Consider the following 18,966-nt stretch of genomic DNA (forward strand, 5'->3'; position numbering starts at 1 on the left):
GTGGCCTGTCTGTGCCGCAGGACTGCGTGTCCCAGGAGGACATGGCATGGGCCCTGCCCGCTGACTTCTCATTGGATTTGGTCAGTGACAGGTGTGGGTGGGAGATGAGGGGGCTGTGGGGAGGAAAGTAGGGGTGTGTCTTCTCTCTTGCTCCTGCTTTCGGCCGAGTCCCCAGGGGTGCGTTGTTCCTCTGCACTTTACCTCCTGCCAGGAATCCCTGCCCCACGGCACTGGTGTGGGCATCTCCTGCCCTCAGCCCTCGGCCCAGGGCTGGTGACAATCCCCCAGTCCCCGGGAATACATCAGCTCCATTCTCTTGGCTCTCTGAGCCACCACACATCTGAGAATGTGAGCCTTCCTTTCTCCGTGGGAACTTGGGGCGACACCTCCTTCTGCTTGGCCCTGGCTGGTGTGCACACGGAGGAGCTGAGTGGAACCATGACCCTGAACGGGTCAGGTTGGGGGCTGGCTTGCTCTTGGCAGAGCACTTGGCTTCAGTCCCACGTACCTGTCCCTGCCTCTCCCACATCACTGGCCAGAGCAAGGCATGGGATTGTGCCTAATCAGAGAGCAAAGCAGCACAACCCCCAGGTGCCTGGAAGGAGGGGAGCAGGAGGTTTATGAGTGGTGCCAGGACCCACACTGAGGCTTGGCTGCCAGTGACATGGGTGCCCCCTCAGACTCCCTTTGGCAACAGGTGTGCCCATCCCTCAGCCCCTGAGAGCGTCACTGCTAACCAATTCCTGCCCCTCCTTCTCTGCAGAGTGGCACGCAGGGAGCCGTGGGGGCTTTCCCTCTCTAGACCTCAGCCAAAGACCAGCAGGCAAAGGAGATAGGAAAGGCCAGCCTGCTGCCTCCAAATGGGACCAGCTCTGGGTACAGTTCACACTCCAGAGACCCTGCGGGCTCAGGCCCAGGCCACGTCCTGGCTGAGCTTTCCTTCCTCACACCCCTTCCGCTGAGAGCACCCCCATCCATCACTGGAAGACAGGTCTCCATCCCAGCCTCTGGGGAACCCAGTCTGAGGCAGAAACTGTTTCAGAGTTACAAAGCCAGCAACAGGAGAAGCCAAGACCCAAAGGGAGGCCTGTCTGACTTAAAATCCTGCCTTCCTTCTATTGCTAGAAAGGAAATCTGCTATGGTTTGACTGTTTGTGGCCCGCCCCAAATACATCTGTTGAAATTCTAACCCCTACGGTGACGGTGTTAGGAGGTGGGGTCTTTGGGAGTTGATGAGGTCATAGGGGTGGAGCTGTCATGACTGGGATTAATGCCCTTACAAAAGACACCCCCAGAGAGACCCATTGCCCCTTCCACCACGTGGGGACACAGTGAGGAGGCCCCGCGTATGAAGCAGGAAGCCACCGAATCTGCCGGTGCCTTGATCTTCTATTTCCCAGTCTCCAAAACTGTGAGACATAAATGTTTGTTATTCATCAGCCACTTTGTATGTGGTATTTTGTGGTACCAGCCCAAACTAGCTAAGACAAAATCCAATATCCCCGAAGGAAAATAAGACTTCTGGTGCATCTTGTGGTATACACCTTTTGTTCCGTGGAGAAGTGTGACACAGCCATAGAAGACCATGGGAAATAACAGTGACTAAACCCCTCACCACTGCGGGAGGAAGCAGGGACTGCACCAGCGGGGAGGACAGCAGCATTTGCCTGCTGGGAGCTTTCCTTGGAGCTGAGACTGGGGTGAATCCCATCCCCCACTAGCTGCAAAACTTGGTTCAAGCTGCTTCCATCTGGAAGGCAGGCCTTATCTCATCAGGTGGTTGTGAGAGAAAGATAGAAAAAATGCTCCCTTTCTCCAAAGGAGTACAACTGAAGTGTTGGAGAGCCCCTGCTAAGTACCCCCTCTATCAAGAGTTGAGGTGTTGGGCACTAAATAACCAGCTATAAAAGTCACACGAGCCCCAAGGCTCAGGCCACCTGCAAGTGGTGGTTCCCTGCAGCCAGCCAAGCTGCTCTCCAGACCAGAGAGAGCTTTTCTTCCCTGCAGGGGTGCTGGAAGGTGCCTTTCCCCGCAGCATGGCAGCTTCACCGGGTGAGACCAGGGCCAACCGTGGCCAGGGATGAGGCAAGGCCAGTCTGCCGGGGATTCCTTCAGGGGCTGGGGAAGAACTTGCCAGAGAGAAAGCCAGGGCACTCTGAGGTAGGCCAGCTTCCCTAGGGGATGCGCTGGCTGGCTTCCCCCAGGCTCTGGCTGGCTGCTCCTTGACCTCAGGGTCTCCTTGGGTTTGGGAAGAGCAGCCTGTCTTGGTCTTTAACTTGCCTGTCAGTCCCCTGGGATTTCCTGCACACTCAGGAGGGCAGCTTTTCCAAAAACGCTTCTGGGGACTGTGCTGCTGCTGCTGCTGGTTCACTGAGCACGCTCTGGGCACCGAGAGGACAGAGGAGCCCTCCACTCCATGGGGTGGATTTGCATTTCCACTTAGGTAGAGCTCTGTGGGGAAATTTCTGGCTCAATGGGGCCAAGCCTGAACCTACACTGTACCTGAACAGGAGCTCAGGCTGCAGCTCCAGGCTGATCCCAGGATAGGGGCTGTCCTCTGCTGATCTGATCCCATGCAGCGTTGGTGGAGAAACGGGAGGAGCGCTGTGCTGTCACACAATGAGACAGGACGCTGTCCTGCCTTGGCCCTTATTGGCCACGGGCCAGAGCTCTGGGCTAGGAGCCAACGTGGGGCTGGGGACTGCATTTTGAGTTCCTGATCTTCCCAGCTTCCCAGTTGTGACTTCAGACCCTTTGGTACCTCTCTGAGCTTTAATGTCCACATTTTTAAGACGTCTGATCTCACACAGTACCTGTGTGTTCAGAGGTGCCCAATGCACGAATTGACTCGGGATCCGACCTTGGGGCAGGTTGCTGGCCTTCCCCGCCTCAGTGCTCAGTATCTTCACAGACGGCCAGAGGCCTTTCTGCTTGTGAACTAAGGATTAAAGCCAATGGGCTCTTAAAGGCTCTCTCAGTTATAGGGCACCAATTTCCCCAGGTTCCATAATCACCTGTTCTGTTAGCTGCTTCCTCCCACACCTGCATGCACATGCATGCACACGCATGCGCATACACGGGCACATGTGCCCATAGTCCATACCTGTCTATTGTGAAGCTCAATCATTCAACCTCGCTGGACTCCCCAGCTATTAAATGAGGTCAGCAGTGTTGGCTTTACCAACCTCAGATGGTCAAGGATGAGTGAAAAGTAAAGAGCTGCTTTGCCCCTGCAGACAGCAGCAAAGGTGCCGGTGAGGACGGCCAGCATGCCGTGCTCAATGGCCCGCAACATTCCCCGTGAGCCTCCCACGTGGGCCTGGCAGCTCATTTTTAAAGAGTGAGCACTAGAAAATAAACAGAGAGTGATTCTCTTGCTGTTTTTCATTCTCTCGGATTCTTTCTTGAGGCCACCTGAGGGTCTGTGGTCATGTCTGGGTGTTACCCGGTGCAGGCCGGCTCTGCCTGTTCCCTCTGGTTTTGACGTTGTCACCATCCAGTCACGTGCTAGATGAGGCTGTGGCTTCTTTTGCTTGCTTCCGCTCCTTTCCGTGGAGGCTGACATCCATCTCATAAACATGAAAGGAGAAGGCCCTATTTCAAAGCTGACTGATCCTTTTTGCCTTTTTCCACAGGGTAAAATTGAACAAAATCATTTTTTCTACAAGCGTCCTCTCTATCTAGCACTTGCCCTATTTATTTATTTATTTATTTATTTTCAGGGCTGCAAATTACTTCAAATAAACAAGCTAGCACAGAAAAAGCAATGGCCAGAACGCTTGGTTTCTATTAAACGATCATATTATGGGAACATTGCACCCTGTGGAATCCCCGGGTGAGGTGATGGACAAGCAGCTGGTGCACAGTATGTTCTGTTCTGAGCTGGAAGTTGGTTGCTTTGATTCTCTTGCTTGGTCTTGCACAGGTTAGCAATTAGTGAAGAACGACTTCAGCTTGCAGGGTTCTCCTGGAGCCTGTCTTGTTTGTCCCAGGGCCAGGATTTGGCAGCAGATAGCAGATTCCGAGAGGTTCTGTTCCCTGGCTGACAAAGCTCTGGGCCTCAGCACCAACGCTGCCATGAGCATATCTGCCAGGAGTTGGGCAGGAGGAGACCTCTCTGGCTGGGGTCTGGCCTGGTGGAGAAGGGACTGGCCCTCCAGTTCACACCTGCTGGAAGGCAGATCCCTGGCACCTCCACACCCTCTCCTGCCCACTAATGTGGTCCCAGCCTCTCCCAGTCTCCTGTTCTATCCAACAACTCCACTCAGACAATTTGCTATCATTGTTGCAAAGACTGAGACAAGACGCATGAAGGGTGTGTGCCCAGGAGAGGGCCTTGCCTGGAGTGGATGCGTAGTGAAAGTGAGTTTCCTTCCCACACTTGGAATGTGAAGCATGTTCTTTTTCCCACCACTCGACTGTGCCTGCAGCTGCAACTTCACCCAAAGGTTTCCCCTTTTCATCCGCTGTGGGGTTCCTGTCTGTGTTCTCTACAAGCCACAGAGGTTGACAGTCCCCTTGGGGCAGTCTGGCCTTGGGTTTTCTTTGCTATTCACGCTTACTGGCCACCCCAGGGCCCGCGATGCCAGGAGGTGGAGATCTGGGAAACTGTTCTTGCACCCTATTTCTTTACTTGCTTTCAGAGGAATGTGTATTTCTGAATACACTCACCCTGGAAGTTTCAGGAGAGGAAGGTCTGTTGGAGTTTCCAGAAAGCAGAGTGAACGAACTCAGGGTGCACCAAAGTAACCCCAGGAGCAGTGTGGTGCGGTGAGCAAGGAAGCAGAGCCACGGCCAGCTTCAGCCCGGAGAAAGTGAATCCATCTTTTGTGGGATTAAAGCTTTTCTGGTGCATGGCAAGGTACCATTTTTTTTCCGACTGAAAAACAGAAGGAGAGAAGACCCCCCAAGTAGCCATGGGGCCTCCCTGGCTATTATTCTGGCAGAGTGAACACCATGCAGACATGTGGATGAAATTTCTCTTCAGTTAGTTACAAATACGTTTGCAAACCCTGTGTGTCATAAACCAGAAAGCAACTATATGTATATATGTATATGTGTGTGCCTGTGTACATGTTTATATATCACACTTCTGCTAAGTCCTCAGATAGAACCAATGCTGGCAACTAGATTGAGAAATCATGGCCCAGGCTCAGCACCGCCCAAGGGCAGCTGACCTGGCCTTTGCAAGGGCACTGGCATTAGCTAGGGAGGTCCGCACCAGGACACACTCCCTGGCTGGGGTGGGATGTTCTGAACTGTGCAGATGGGGATTAGGCCGAGGTTTGCACCCTGAGCTCCTCTGTAAACAAAGGGCTTCTCACTAAGCAGAGCTCAGCATTTAAAGCCCTGCTGCTGATGGTCCTCGCTTGCCATGACCTCAAAGGCTGGGTATCATTTTCCATCCTGGGAAGGGGAGACCCCAAGCCGCCTGCAGTGAAGTGACTGGCTCAAGGTCACCAGCGAGTGGATGACTCCAGGCATTGGGAACAGGCCCAGGGGAGTGCTTTGCAGCCATCCTGAAACCTGTCTGGGAACTGTTTACAAGGCCTGATTGAAAGCTCTGCTAGGAGTTGGGTATCCCAACTGAGCTTCTCAGATGTCTGCAGAAGCAGGGAGCCAGTGAGAGGGAGAGAAACTGTACAAGCTAGAATGAGGAGGGAGCCAGCCCCCACGGCTGCTGGGGGTGAACTGCCTGCTGTCCTCGCTGTTCGGGTCCCGGCCCCAGGCCCAGTGGCAATGAGGAGCTGTGAGCACAGCCTGCTTCTGGCAGGACCTCCTGTACCGCTGTTATTTTTATCTCTGTGCCGGGCTGGAGTTTACCTTTTTGTTCTGCTTTCCCGTAAACACAGCTTGTGGGCTTCCCTTGCTGTCTCCTTTCTTGGCATTTAAGACGTACACCTGCCTGCATTTCAGATCTTTCTGGCAGGCTCAGGAACACCAGCAGGCTCTTTGCAGCCATGGGCTGCATTGAGAAAGTGCAAGAAAACCAAGTGAGGCTCTTGGGCTCTTAGCTCCTCGGCCTGCGTCTCCAGAGTGGCTCAGTTCTGCTCAGCAAGGGAGACTGTGCACAGCCCAACGCACGGGAACCAGGAGGGGAGCAGGCCAGAAACCCCCACGGAGGGCTGCTGCCGCTTTGAGGTGAGGAGGCCCTGGCGCCCCCCAGCCAGCTGGTCTGCGGCCAGAAGCACTGAGTGCCCTTTGTTTCTTGGTGGTGATGACTTCCCTCTGTGGGTTAATTATGCAGCCTAATAGCTGTTATTACTTCTGAACAAAGTGTGCTGCCGGCAGCCTGTGGCAGTTTTAAGGGCAGCTCTATCTACCAGCTTCCCTTTCTCTGGGTGCCCTGCCCACCCTTCAAAAAAGTAAAGTGAGAGGGTGCCTCTCCCAGCAAGGCGGCGCTCAGTCCACGGCCAGCGGGAGCTTCCTCCGGGCTGCTGTGCTGCTAGTGACGTTGATTATTGGAGGGCATCTTACTTTCTTGGGAGACCTGGGTTTGGGGGCTGACTATGCCAGGGAGGAAGCGGCTGGGCTCAGCAGTTTGGTGGAAAGGTGCTGAGCATAGTGAGAACCACTCTGGGTTTGTCCTGAGGCCCCGGGTGCCTTGCTCAAGGCTCAGAATTGTCAGTTGTGGGGGCACAAAGGATCCCATGGGCACGGCTCCTGAGGACTGTGGATTTGGGGTTCAGAGGGTCCCTCAGAGCTCACCTGGCCCCCTTCTCTACCCAGCACAGCAACCATAGCCTCAGGATCTGCAGCTCCTCCAGCGAGGAGCTAAGATCTCCACTGTGCCCAGCGAGGCCTTCCCTTTGTAGTGGCTGGGAACAGGCACGGCCTCCACAGAGCATACTGGAGTGCACAGAAAAGGCCTCACTGTCTGGCTGTTGGCTTCTGATTATTCTCGAGGTTGACTCAGACTTGTTTTCTGGGGGTCCTTCTGATGGCCGCAGAGGGGCTGATGCAGTTACCATGCAGATTGTTAGTGAGCTCTCATTGTGTGTGAGAGACGGCAGGGCAGTGTGAGGTCTCAGATGGGCTGGCCAGGACTTCCACCCTCAGGGAACCGAGAGTCCAGGTGAGAAGCCGGTGGTCCAGGATGGAGGGGAGGGCACCAGGTACGCCCACAGGCAGCATGCAGGGTCAAGGCTGCAGACTCTGCTCCGGAACAGCAGCCACTGGTCGTCTGCGGCAGGCCACTCTCCTAGCTCGGGTGCACGGAGGGGGGGTCTGCTGCAGTGCTCACTTCATGGTCATTTTAGCTGAGACAGTCACGTGGCCACCACAGCCAGGCCTGCAGGTAGAGGCAATCTGTGTGTAAAATGGCCGTGGGTTCCCCCACGCTGTGGAGGCAGGGATGAGACCACCACCCTCAGTGCCCGGTGAGTCTGCAGTGACGCCACAGAGCACTGAGCAATGTGAGTTCTATGAGCTTTCTCCCTTCTCCAGGCATTTTCCACTGTTGTTGAAACAGGGGCCCAGAGCAGTAGGATAATACATTGACCTTTGTAAGGTTGTCAATAATAGGTGTTGTTTTAGCTTAAAGCAAAATGCTAGCTTTTCTGCCTAATCCTTTCCACGGGGACACTAAGTTTTTCTTCGTTCTTCAAAAACAGGCAGCTTTTTGTTAGCACACGTTTCTTAAATGTTGGGCTGCAGCCCCTCCTGGCTTTGAGCAGAGCCCAGCTGGATCTGGGAAGCATGCGACCCTGCTGATGTCATGCTGTGGAACTGCCAAGCACCCAGGAGATGGGTGCAAGCTGAGTCAGAGAGGCCCCTGGCTCGAGGAGACAGGAACCCTGAGAAGCCGATGGCTACGGAGAGGCCAGCAGCAGGCTAGCTGCGGCCGCTGACTCCCCCACTGACCTGGTCCCTGTCTTGCTGGGGCATTTCTGCTCGCATGAGGGGCTCCTATCCTGCAAAGGCTCTTTCCACAGCCTAACTCAGTGGGCTGGCACTCAGTGCAGGCAGAGAGGCCCCAGAGACCTGTGTGATCTGTGGGTGAATGCAAATCGGAGTTGTACCGCCAAGCTGAGTTCTCAGCTTGCTCACATTTCTTGTGAAAATCAGGGAACATTCCACTCAGGTGGGTGTGGAGTTGCCTGTGGCCACAGGGTGTGACCTACAGCCCCACAAAACCTCTCTGAGGAGCAGGAGAAGCAGAGCTTGTGTCCCCGCTCTGGCTGAGACCCAGGGAGAGCTGCCTGATGTCAGAACTTCCAGGGGCAGATAAAGAGAGCTTTGACACGCCTCAGGGAGTGAACACAGCTCCTGGCGCTCTTTTTCTGGATCAACTGCAGGCCTTGGAACCCTGAAAGGGAAACTGTCTTCCTTCCCATCATTTCTCAGCATGGACAGGGGATCCGATGAGTGTCCAGTGCTGTGTCAGGCTGGGGCCTTGGCCATTTAAGGCCCCGCTGACCTTGGTGTGAATAGCGTGGGGCTGGGACATGGTGCAGGCTGGGGTTTCAGTGAAGGGGTTCCTGGTGTTATGCTATTCACCCACCACATTTCTTATGCCCACTGCAGGGGGCAGAGCCTGCCCTCAGGCAGATGGACCTGTAGGTGGAGAACAGCATGCCAGCCAGTGATCACAGAAGTAAGCACGCAGTGACAAAGTGAGAGGCGTGTGGGAAAGAAAGGCCAACAGTGGTGCAAGAACACACTCTCCGAGGCAAGAACAGCTCCTCTAAGGAGGAGGCATGAGCTCAGCCTGGGAGGGGATGCGCTTAGGAACCTGGATTCAGTTGCTCTGAGGCAGGCTGAGGGCTCCACTGCCATGAGGCGCTGAGATGCCATCAGATGGAAGGTTTTGGTGACATGTGCTGAGCTCCCTGGGGCGAGCTGTCCTGAAGGAGACCCCACACCTCGGCACAGTGAGAAACCCGGAAAAGAGCGCTGGGCCGGCTGATCAGAGGCACAGCTCACTGTGTGGCACCTGCCCCACTGGCCCTGCTCTGCCTTCCCTGGGGGCAGGCATTGGACAAGCGTTCCCCTCTGCTCCTCTGAGCTCACTGGCCTGGACGAGTCCTTCCATGGGTCTAAATGACACCCAATGCACTAAGGAGCGGTAAAGACCAGGTCAGGGGGCTGGGGTGTAAGGGGCCAAGTACCAGGACCTTGGGGTCAGGGTAAACCTGGGGTCTCTATCGCCCTGCTAACCAGCTAGGTGAGCTTACCAACCCTGTTTCTCACTTGTGACATTGGGGCAAAGTCACTTGGATATTGGGCTATTCTGAGAACAACTAAGGGGAACATCTTTTTTTTTTTTTTTTTTTTGAGATGGAGTTTCACTCTTGTCACCCAGACTACAGTGAAGTGGCACAATCTCGGCTCACTGCAACCTCCGCCTCCTAGGTTCAAACAATTCTCCTGCCTCAGCCTCCTGAGTAGCTGGGATTATAGGTGCCAGCCACCACGCCCAGCTAATTTTTGTATTTTTAGTAGAGACGGGGTTTCACCGTGTTGGCCAGGCTGGTCTCGAACTCCTGACCTCATGATCCACCCGCCTCGGCTTCCCAAAGTGCTGGGATTACAAGTGTGAGACACCAGTGGAACATCTTACCGTGGCCCATGCCGTGGCACAGACGGAGCACAGTCTATCTGCGCGAACTTCATTCTGCACCCCTGGTTCCTGTTCTACACCCTGCAGAGCTGCTCTCCTGTGGGGTGTCCTGTGGGGTCTTTGGGAGCACTGGGCGGGGTCAAGCAGGGTGGGGCATGTACCAAATCACCCATGCAGGCACTCACCAGCACCCTGACTTCCCCAGTGTCCCTGGCAGCTTTCCTTGGTGACTGAGTGTCCCCAGGCTTAGTTTCGTGCTTTCAGGCAGTTTCTTTCTGGAAAACTCAGAAATTTTCCAGAGATAAAGGAGGTATCCCTAGGAATCTCTGGACTCCGATACAGTGTTCTCTGTGCATGGTAATTAACACCAGGAAAAAGGAAAATGCTGAGTCCCTGGCCTGGGCACCTTGGTGGTCTGAAACCTTGCCTATGGACAGTCATGTGGTAACTGCTTCCAGTGGGGCAGAAAGTCTTAGGAAGCCTGGGGAATCACTTGTAAAAACATGCGACTCTGACAACGACAGATTCAATTTTAGGCATACCTTTGTCTGATTTGGGGTAGGAGTTGCCCTTTAAAACATGCAGGACCAGAAAATAGAAAGGACATCCCGAAGGCTGACAGATTTGATCTTGGAAAAGACAAACTTGCTGCATCAAAGTTAAACATTTCTGTTTGGCAAGAAGTAAAATGACTAAGAAGAACCTGGGAAAATGTTTGGCAATTTCTGTGAAAGATAAAAGGTCAGTGTCCACAATATGCAAAGAGCTTTACAATTAAACGCAAACCAAAAATGGGCAAAGATTTTAAAAATGGAAGAAGAGGCCACCTTGGTTGCCAAGATTACATAAAAAGATGCTCAATTTCACTAGTAATCAGCAAAATGAAGATAAAAGTCACAATGATGTATATTTTCCACCTCTAAGGTTGGCACGTTTAAAAATGGACAACCTCAATGGTGGCCAGTTGCAAGGAAGTGGGCACACTTCCTTTACATTATTGCTGGGATGGTGAACCACAGCGAAGGCAAGAGAAGCCACCGTGGCCGTTTTCGTTACACTGTAAAATGCCTGGACACTTTGACTCAGCGGTCTCCTTTTTAGGAAGTTATCCTTCAGAAATAAGTGAGCTGATGTATAGGAATATATGCACAGGGTGTGTACTGCAGCTTTATACAAAGATAGCACAAAACAGGACAGCTTGAATGTTCCTGGGGAGGAGAATAGATGAATACATGATAGGACATCCACTCAGTGGAATATTAGGTAGCTTTCAAGAGGAACAAGATAGATGTGTGAGTATTAATCTGGAGGAATGCCCAGGAAATGTTAAATTACGGAAAAGCAGCAAGTGTCCAGCCAGGGCCCAGGGTGGCCTGCCCCGAGTGGGGCTCTGGGTTGTGTGTGTGCACATGGTGCAGGAAGGCAGGGTGCTGCAGGACAGGTCAGGGCCATGGCTTTGGGTCTTGGAGGTGGGGCGGAGGGTGAGCAGAGGACTAAGAAGTGCTCCCTCATGCAAGTGTACTATGTCACTTGTTCCAGCAACATGCACTATTTTTGTAGTATTAAAAGAGTCAACAATAAAACCCAGCTGGTTGCAGGCAACGTGCCTTCGGTGAGCCTCTGAGATGTCTCATGCTGAAGTTTCTCTTGGATTTGGCTCCATTTCTGTTTTATTCCCTCCAAGCTCCTGGTTCTAGAAAAACCACCAACCATGCAGTAGTTTAAAAAGTTTCCTTCTACAAAATCATGTTTTGAAGTCTCAATTCCTCAAAAACAATGGCACTGTCCATTTGGAAAGAGCAGTGTGCCTGCTGATGGTGGCTAGTATGCAATTTCATCTTTTGAGTCTGTGTGTGTGTGTGTGTGTGTGTGTGTAATAACGATATTCTTCTAAGCCAGATCATAGAAGAGAGGAAGAAAGCTCTAACATTTCTGTTTGGCAAAGGAGAACAAATAGTCACTATTCTGTGCATGGAACCCACCCCTCCTCCTTTTCTAGAAGCAGTCACATTCTTGCAGACGAGTTCCAGTTTCTGGTATTCGTGCGCAGAGAGTAGGGACCCAGTGGCTCCTTGCACTCAGAGCAGGAGGGCCCAAGGCAGAATTTCCCACTTTCCCCATCAGTAGGTACAAGCAGGTAAAGTTTACCAGGTTGAAAAAATCTCAGGATAAAAGCTTTCCTGAGGCCAGGACAAATACAGGGTCAGGCAATAGCTGAAAAAAATGGATGTTTGGTGAGTATCTTAGTCCGATTACGCTGCTATGAGAAAGTACTGGAGACTGGGTAATTTAGAACACACATTTATTTTCTCATAGTTTTGGGGTTTTGAAGGTGGCCCTGCCCTCAGGGCTGCACCGAACATTCCCTAACAAGGACTCTGCTGTAGCCCTGACTCCACGGCTCTGCTAGGCATTCCCCAGTGGAATGCTATGGTGCGAATGTTTGTGTTCCCTTCCACATTCATGTTGAATTCTAAATCTCAATGCGGTAGTATTAACAGGTGTGGCCCTTAGGAGACAATGAAATGATGAGGGTGTCTCCTTCATGAATGGGATTAGGCCTTTTCAAAGAGGATTCACACAGCCTCTCTGTCTCCTCCAGAGGATGCAGCAACAGGGAGCCATCATGGAAGCACAGTGCCAGAGCCTTGATCTTCAACTTTCCAGCCTTTTGAACTGTGAGAAATACATTTCTGTTGTGTGTAAGCCACCCAGTCTATGCGATTTTGTTGTATCTGTATTAATGGACCCAGACAATGAGCAAGGTGTGACAGGGACCCATGGTGACTTTCCTTCCAGCACATGGCAGTGTTGAGGCATTGCTATTTGTACTCAGCACTTTTCTTATTCAGAGCATCCTTGGGCAGCCAGGTTGTGTAGGGCCCTATGCAAAACTCTAACTTGCTGGATCCTGTGCCTGGTCTGCAGAAATGGCCATTGGTTTGGTGGTACTGTCCCAAGTTACAGTGTCTTACTAGAAAGAGAAACGTCTCTGAAGTGTTGGCCTGGCAAACTCCAAACTCCAAACTGGGTATAAAATGCGGCTCCTGATCGTGTTCTGTGAAGATCCTCACCCTATGTGCTAGATCTTGGAAACAATATTGCTCGGGTCCACTAGGACCCTTTGGCTCTTCTGAGGTAAGGACCAATTGCCCAGCTACCTGCAGGACAGGGAGGAGATACCTGGCCAGGAGCACATGCCCTCCACCGTGTTCTTCAGCCTCTGACTGAGTGTTCCTGTCAATAGCTCCATGTGTCTGCGGGCTGTGGGAAATAAGCCACGGCTCTGAGTCATGGCAGGAGGAGCTGCCTTCAGCTCTCCTTCTGGTGTTTACAATGTTGCTGGGCTGTCAGGGTGATGCCAAGTGAGGCGTGGGACATTTCAGCAGCCTGCTAAAAGCATGATAGGCCACATGAATGGTCCCTTGGTTTTGCCTTTCCCCCCAAGTACTGTATCTGTTCATTTTAACATCTTTATAAATTTGGGGAACATTCACCCCAAAGTGGATACATACATATTGCACTGAGGGGTAGGGCTATTCCCTGAATGACTGGGGTCCTTCTGCATGCTCCTTGTCTTTACCTTTAAAAATAAACAGGGTATCAAACCTGGAAGCTTGTAGTCAAGGTTTGTTGTGGACCCAATATAAGTGAGCTTGAACTAAGAGAACGATGATTGCTTTCTCTGAGCAGCTGCAGGCCACATTCTGACGTGACCCGCTTTAATGGGTACAGCTGATGGCCTGACCTCCTGGCTCTAGGGTCCCTGGATCACCACCCTCTGGAGGGGGTTGCAGCATAGTTAATATGCCAGAATCTCCAAGTTCCCAGGTGAGGCTGCTGGGCCATGTGGCCCGTGGCTGGAACTTCCTGGAGGCTTGCTCTGAAAGCATCTCCTGGATTGGCACAGAGGAGTCAAGTGAGAACAGGACAGTGCCTGACTTGCAGTGGGTGACCCCCTCACAGATCTTCTGCCCAGTGCATCTGGTATGGGGCCTGATTGGACATGCAACCTTTGGGCAGTCTGGACTCCTCATTCCTTCAGGATGTGACTGCCGGTTTTAAGTGATAGTGGTGGCATTTGCTTTTAAGGTCTTCACGAGTCCAAGCTTGGGAGCCATGCAGAGCATGCCGGTGTCCAGGGCCCAGCTGGGAGCCTCTGTTCCCTGAGCTTACTGGGCTGACATGCCGGTCTGCATCTGCTTATTAGCAGCTCGTAGAGAGGGAAATCTTTTTGTTTTACAAGGAAATGGGATGTTTGATGCTACAGATCTTTCAGGACTGGCATGCGGAACGCCGGCAGATGTTGAAAGCATTCCGACCATGTTGATCCCACCAAAGTTTGTTTAAAGATTTGTGTAAACTGCCATCACAGAAAGGGCTGGGGGGAGGCGAGAGGCTCCAGATCCAGCTCCGGCTCTTATCAGAGATCCTAAGAAGTAAAACACTTGAAGAGTACTCTGGCTTGGAGGACAAATGCAGCAGTGTCTTGCGGATGGCCTTCCCAGGGACACTTACTGAGGAGGAGACTTCTGGGGCGCTCTTGGGATTAATGCCTGTAGAAGGAAGGAGATGGGGAGCTTCAGCCGAACCTGCAAGGGCACTGGAACCTTCAGTCGGGTGGTCCTGCAGAGGTGTCCTGAGTCAGGCCGAGAGGACAGGCCTTTGTACCCCAAGGTGGCCGGTCCCAGGGGCAGGCTGCCTGGGAGGAGTGGGGCAGTGCGCTTCAGCGAGGCTGTCCCCGGAGGGCCAGGGAGTGGGTCCAGCAGCTGGGATGTAAGTCCTCTATTCCTTAAGGGTGCTCTTTGAGGTGCTTGGCTAAGCCTTGGCTGGACCCCAAATGAACCTGTAACCTGGGCTTGCCTGGAACATTTGGACCCCAGTAATGCAATGTTGCTTTGGGGTGCAGTAAGGGACTAGGCAAGGCCTCCTTGACCATGCCTCCTGGGGGATCCACCTGCCACCTCTGCAGCTCTCTGTCTCTGGCAGAAACGTCCTGGCCCAGCTTGGCCATGCCTGGCCATGGGAGTCATGTCCTTGAGAACAGTTTCAGTCCAGGAGAGCTGAGGGTTGTTGCATAAATCTCCTCGTCTTGCCCCTCCATGACATGACACTGGGGCTACATCCCTACCCCTGAGCTCCTCAAGGCTGGAGCTCCAGTTGCCCACAGTTCCAGGTACTCAATAGCATGTCCCTAATCAGCTTTCTCCCCTCCTCTGATCTGGGGCTGAAGGTGCCCAGGATAGCCACGAGGATGGGGCCACCCCACCTCTCCAGGGTCACACCTGATTCCCTGGGAGGCCTTGGAGCAGGCTCAGCCCTGGGGGCCCTCCATGGGATGGCAGGTGAGGGTGCTTTTGAGGGCTTCCCTTCTGCATGGAGTTGCATCCACAGGACAGGGCTGAGAGGCCCTTTGGTGGGACACTTTGATGCCTGCTTTCCATCACATCCTCAGTCTCAGAGGCTGGTGTGGACCCAGGCCAGCTGGGGGGCCTTGGAAGCCAATTGACCCCGTGGCCAGCCAGTGCCAGGTGCTCCCTGTTGCTACGAATTGTGCATCCCCTCCCCACAAAGACTTGTTGAGATCCAGTCCTCGTGAAGGTGACCTAACTTGGAAATAGGGTCTTAGCAGATGTAATCGGAGGTCATTAAGGTGGGCCCTAATCTAATGATTGGTATCCTTATAAGAAAGCAAAGAGACAGATGTACAGGGAAAACAGCCAAGTGCAGATGGGCCAGAGACTGGAGGGTACGTGGACAAGCCAAGGAACGCCAGGAACGGATGACAGGGGCAGGAGCTAGGAGGCGGCACAGAAGGGTTCCACGTGGAATCTCAGAGGGAACGTGGCCTTGCGGACCCCTGAGTTTCTGACTCCAGGCCTCCAGGACCGTGAGACAATCCGTTTCTGCTGTTTGAGCTGCCCCGTGTGTGATATTTTGTTATGGCAGCCCTAGCACACCACACATACCCCATGATATGACACGTCCTTGTGCTCTCCTGGGCCACGGTTATACCTGCTGTCATGGCCCACCCTATCAGCGCTTCTCTTCCTGTGCTCGGCGGGTCACTGGATGAGTTAAACCCAGAAGCCAAGTGCTTTCACTCCATGCGGCCCAGCCACCTGCATCACTTAGCTCATCTTCACAATGACAGGCTGGGCGGCATCATCATCCCCACCACACAGAAGAAGAAACTGAGGCTCGGAGGCAGCTTAGTGACAGATCCGTAGAACTGCCCAGGACTGCGCAGTCTTCTGTGCAATGTGATTTACCCAGTTTTCTTACGTTTATGCCCTCTTTTTGCTTTCTCTATGAATACACAAGATTAAAAAAAAATCTTTAAGACAAAATTAAATACTCTAGTATCCAATCTCTTGGCTCCTACACTCTGCTCATCAAGATAAGTAGACATTGCACACATTTCCGAATTCATCTTTTACACAATTTCCAGTAGGAAAAATGGGTTGAATCATACATAAATTAAAATGTACCAGCAGCAAAACAAAACACTAAATTTGTTTATATCCGTATCTCTGGGGAAAGTTTCCAAAGACAGAACCTAAAGCTGAGCTCTAATATTAACAATGGGTTTGTAAACTCAAAGTCAAGGATTACTTTGATCCAATGCTAAAAAGTGGGAGGACAAAGCCCAGGGTGTTCCTGGGCAAACTTGGGAATGATATTCACGGAGGGCGTGAGCAGTATTCCATAGTGAAAGCCAGGCCCTGAAGCCATCTACCAAAATAGCAACACACTTTCCAGTAACCCTAGTTTCTTTAAAAGCCGTGTAATACCTAAATCCCACAATTATAGTTGAGAAACTCTCCTGCCCCACCTTTTTTCCCATTAAAGCTGTGCCTCTACTGTGTCCATTAGTCACTTGGCATGTTCTGAATAGAACAGAGTGAGTCAGTTTAAACAAGTGCAGGAGGCAAAATCTTTCTTTTCCATTGTCAGCTCAGAAGATAATTTTTTCCTTTGTTACTGTTTGTTGTGGAAAGGAGGTGTGTGGGAGTTGCTGTGGTCAGTCTTTAGATAGTACCTCGTTGAAAACAGATAGAACGTTCTTCAGAAGGCAACCCTGCAAGGGCAACTTTGTGTGGAGAAGCAGGAACAGAGCCACCCAGAGCTCTTTGCAGGAGCTGGAGGATCGTTGCTGGCCTGGGTTAGCTAGGGAGTGACAGTCCAAATGGCCTTGAACAAGCCAGCTCAGACACACCAACCCATAGCCTGGGATGTACCCAGCCATCTAGTCTACCTGCCATGTTGGTAAGGTAAAGTGCAGATGGCTTAAGCCAGACTGAGAGTGTCTCCAGGTGGCCAGGGGTGCTCTGCATTGCTTTCCCCCAGCGGCCAGCCCAGGGTGCCACCTGAACAGCAGGCAGCCCAGCAGATCACCCGAGGGTGGAAGGACCTAGTGTTTGTGGGTGGCATCTTTTAGGAAAAACACAATCAGGAAGGTTCTGGGATTTTGGTCAGTGCCACGCATTTCAGGGTCCAGGCCATGGCTCAAGGCCCACCCCCGCAGCACCCTCACTCTGCTAAGCCATTAGAGGTGCTAACCATGTGTGCTCAGAGAAGCTCCAAAAGCCCATCGTGGCTGGGTTGCTAACGTTGGCCAACCACTGTTCACCTTGGATGGCTCTGTAGACAGCTCTAGCTGCGCCATGTATGAACCAGGGCAGTCCTCCAACCATGCCAGCTGCCATTCATGTAGAGACAGTAGATTTGCATGGCCAGTGCTTCACACAGATGGCTCTTCCCCTAGCAGCTGCAGAGATATGCCTGAAATTCACACAGGCTGCTCAAGGGTGAGCCATGGTTCCTGGATGCATGGCCCAGGGTCCACTCAGATTTCTTTCATCTGACTCACCAAGGTAGAGGAATTCAACATGCTTCTCCATCCTTGTATGGCCTCCCTTGAGAATAACCACAAACTAATCTCTGATGACTGTAGATAACAAGCAGTACACATTTGGGACCAAGAATGAAAGAAACACAAACTGCAAGATGCTGATAGATTCCTTTCCACCTGGCCGTCTGGTCTTGGCAGTCACGCCCCACTTGACAGAGCCCTAACACCGTACTGGAGCTCGAAAACCCACCTAGCAGGGACTGGATCTTCCGGAAACGGTGCCACATCTGCTACCATCTTTGCCACATGTAAGAATCTCCCATTCCACAAGACACTTGCCAAAACCCTCCTGAGCAAAGGGCTGAGGGTCCGTCCTGCCTGCGCTCTGGGGGCCCACCTCTCCAGGGCTCCAGGAGGCCCCGGCTCCCTCAGGAGAGATGCAGTAGGCCCACCCCAAGCGTAGGCTCCTGGAATCAAAGATCTCTTCGCTGAGTTACAGGATGCCTCCGCCTTATGGTCAGGTATCCAGCTGCTACTTTTATGCTGATTAGCTTCCTAATAGAAATAAATCCCTGAGATAGATTTAGTTTTTTAATCCCCAGTTTGTGACAGATACTCATCATTAAAGAAAACATAGGCCTTTTCCACAAATTTAAAAATACACTAAAAAAATAGGCCAGGCGCCGTGGCTGATGCCTGTAATCTCAGCACTTTGGGAGGCTGAGGTGGGCGCATCACTTGAGGCCAGGAGTTTGAGACCAGCTTGGCCAACATGGTGAAACCCTGTCTCTACTAAAAATACAAAACAAAACAAAACAAAACAAAAGTAATGGGGCATAGTGGCGGGCACCTGTAATCCCGGCTACTTGGGAGGCTGAGGCAGAAGCATCACTTGAACACGGGAGGTAGAGACAAGAGTGAGCCAAGATTGTGCCGTTGCACTCCAGCCTAAGTAACAGTGCAAGACTTCATCAAAAACAAAATACACTAAAAAGAATTGACCTGTGTTTAAGGAAATTAAAGGAAGTCAGTTCTGCACCTGCAGGTACTTGTTCTCTATCACATGTGAGCTCTATTGTACTTTGCAGCAGCCCTAAGAAGAAGGGAGGCTTCAGAAGATTTTAATGACTATCCCAAATGCGTGATTTTCCAAGAGCTGGCTGCGGGCTTCCTTCCCTGTGTCTCACTGCTGAGCACCACGTGTTCTAGGGGCTGTGTGTCGGCAGGCTGTGTGTCTGGGGGCCTGGGTGTCTGTAGGGCTATGTGTCTGGGGATTGCATGTCTGGGGGCAGTGTGTCTGGGGACTGTGTGTCTGGGGACTGTGTGTCTAGGGGGCTGTGTGTCTGGCGGCTGTGTGTCTGTAGGGTTGTGTGTCTGTAGAGCTGTGTGTCTGGGGGCCTGGTTGTCTGTAGGGCTGTGTGTCTGGGGGTTGTGTGTCTGGGGACTGTGTGTCTGGGGGTTGTGTGTCTAGGCAGCTGTGTGTCTGGGGGTTGTGTGTCTAGGCAGCTGTGTGTCTGGGGGTTGTGTGTCTAGGCGGCTGTGTGTCTGG

General features: G+C 52.3%; 1 protein-coding gene across 1 annotated transcript in view; it reads left to right on the forward strand.

The window, feature by feature from the left end:
- The first annotated feature begins 5,652 nt into the window (after positions 1–5,652).
- LOC102135860 (uncharacterized) overlaps positions 5,653–18,966 on the forward strand; it is a 42,607-nt gene continuing 29,293 nt past the window's right edge. The window contains exons 1-2 of the mRNA XM_065530687.2: positions 5,653–5,749; positions 5,999–6,141. Coding sequence (XP_065386759.1) covers positions 5,653–5,749; positions 5,999–6,141 — 240 coding nt within the window. The remainder of the gene's footprint in view (positions 5,750–5,998; positions 6,142–18,966) is intronic.

The sequence above is a fragment of the Macaca fascicularis genome, chromosome 15 (genome assembly GCF_037993035.2).
Source record: "Macaca fascicularis isolate 582-1 chromosome 15, T2T-MFA8v1.1".
Taxonomy (NCBI): Eukaryota; Metazoa; Chordata; class Mammalia; order Primates; family Cercopithecidae; genus Macaca; species Macaca fascicularis.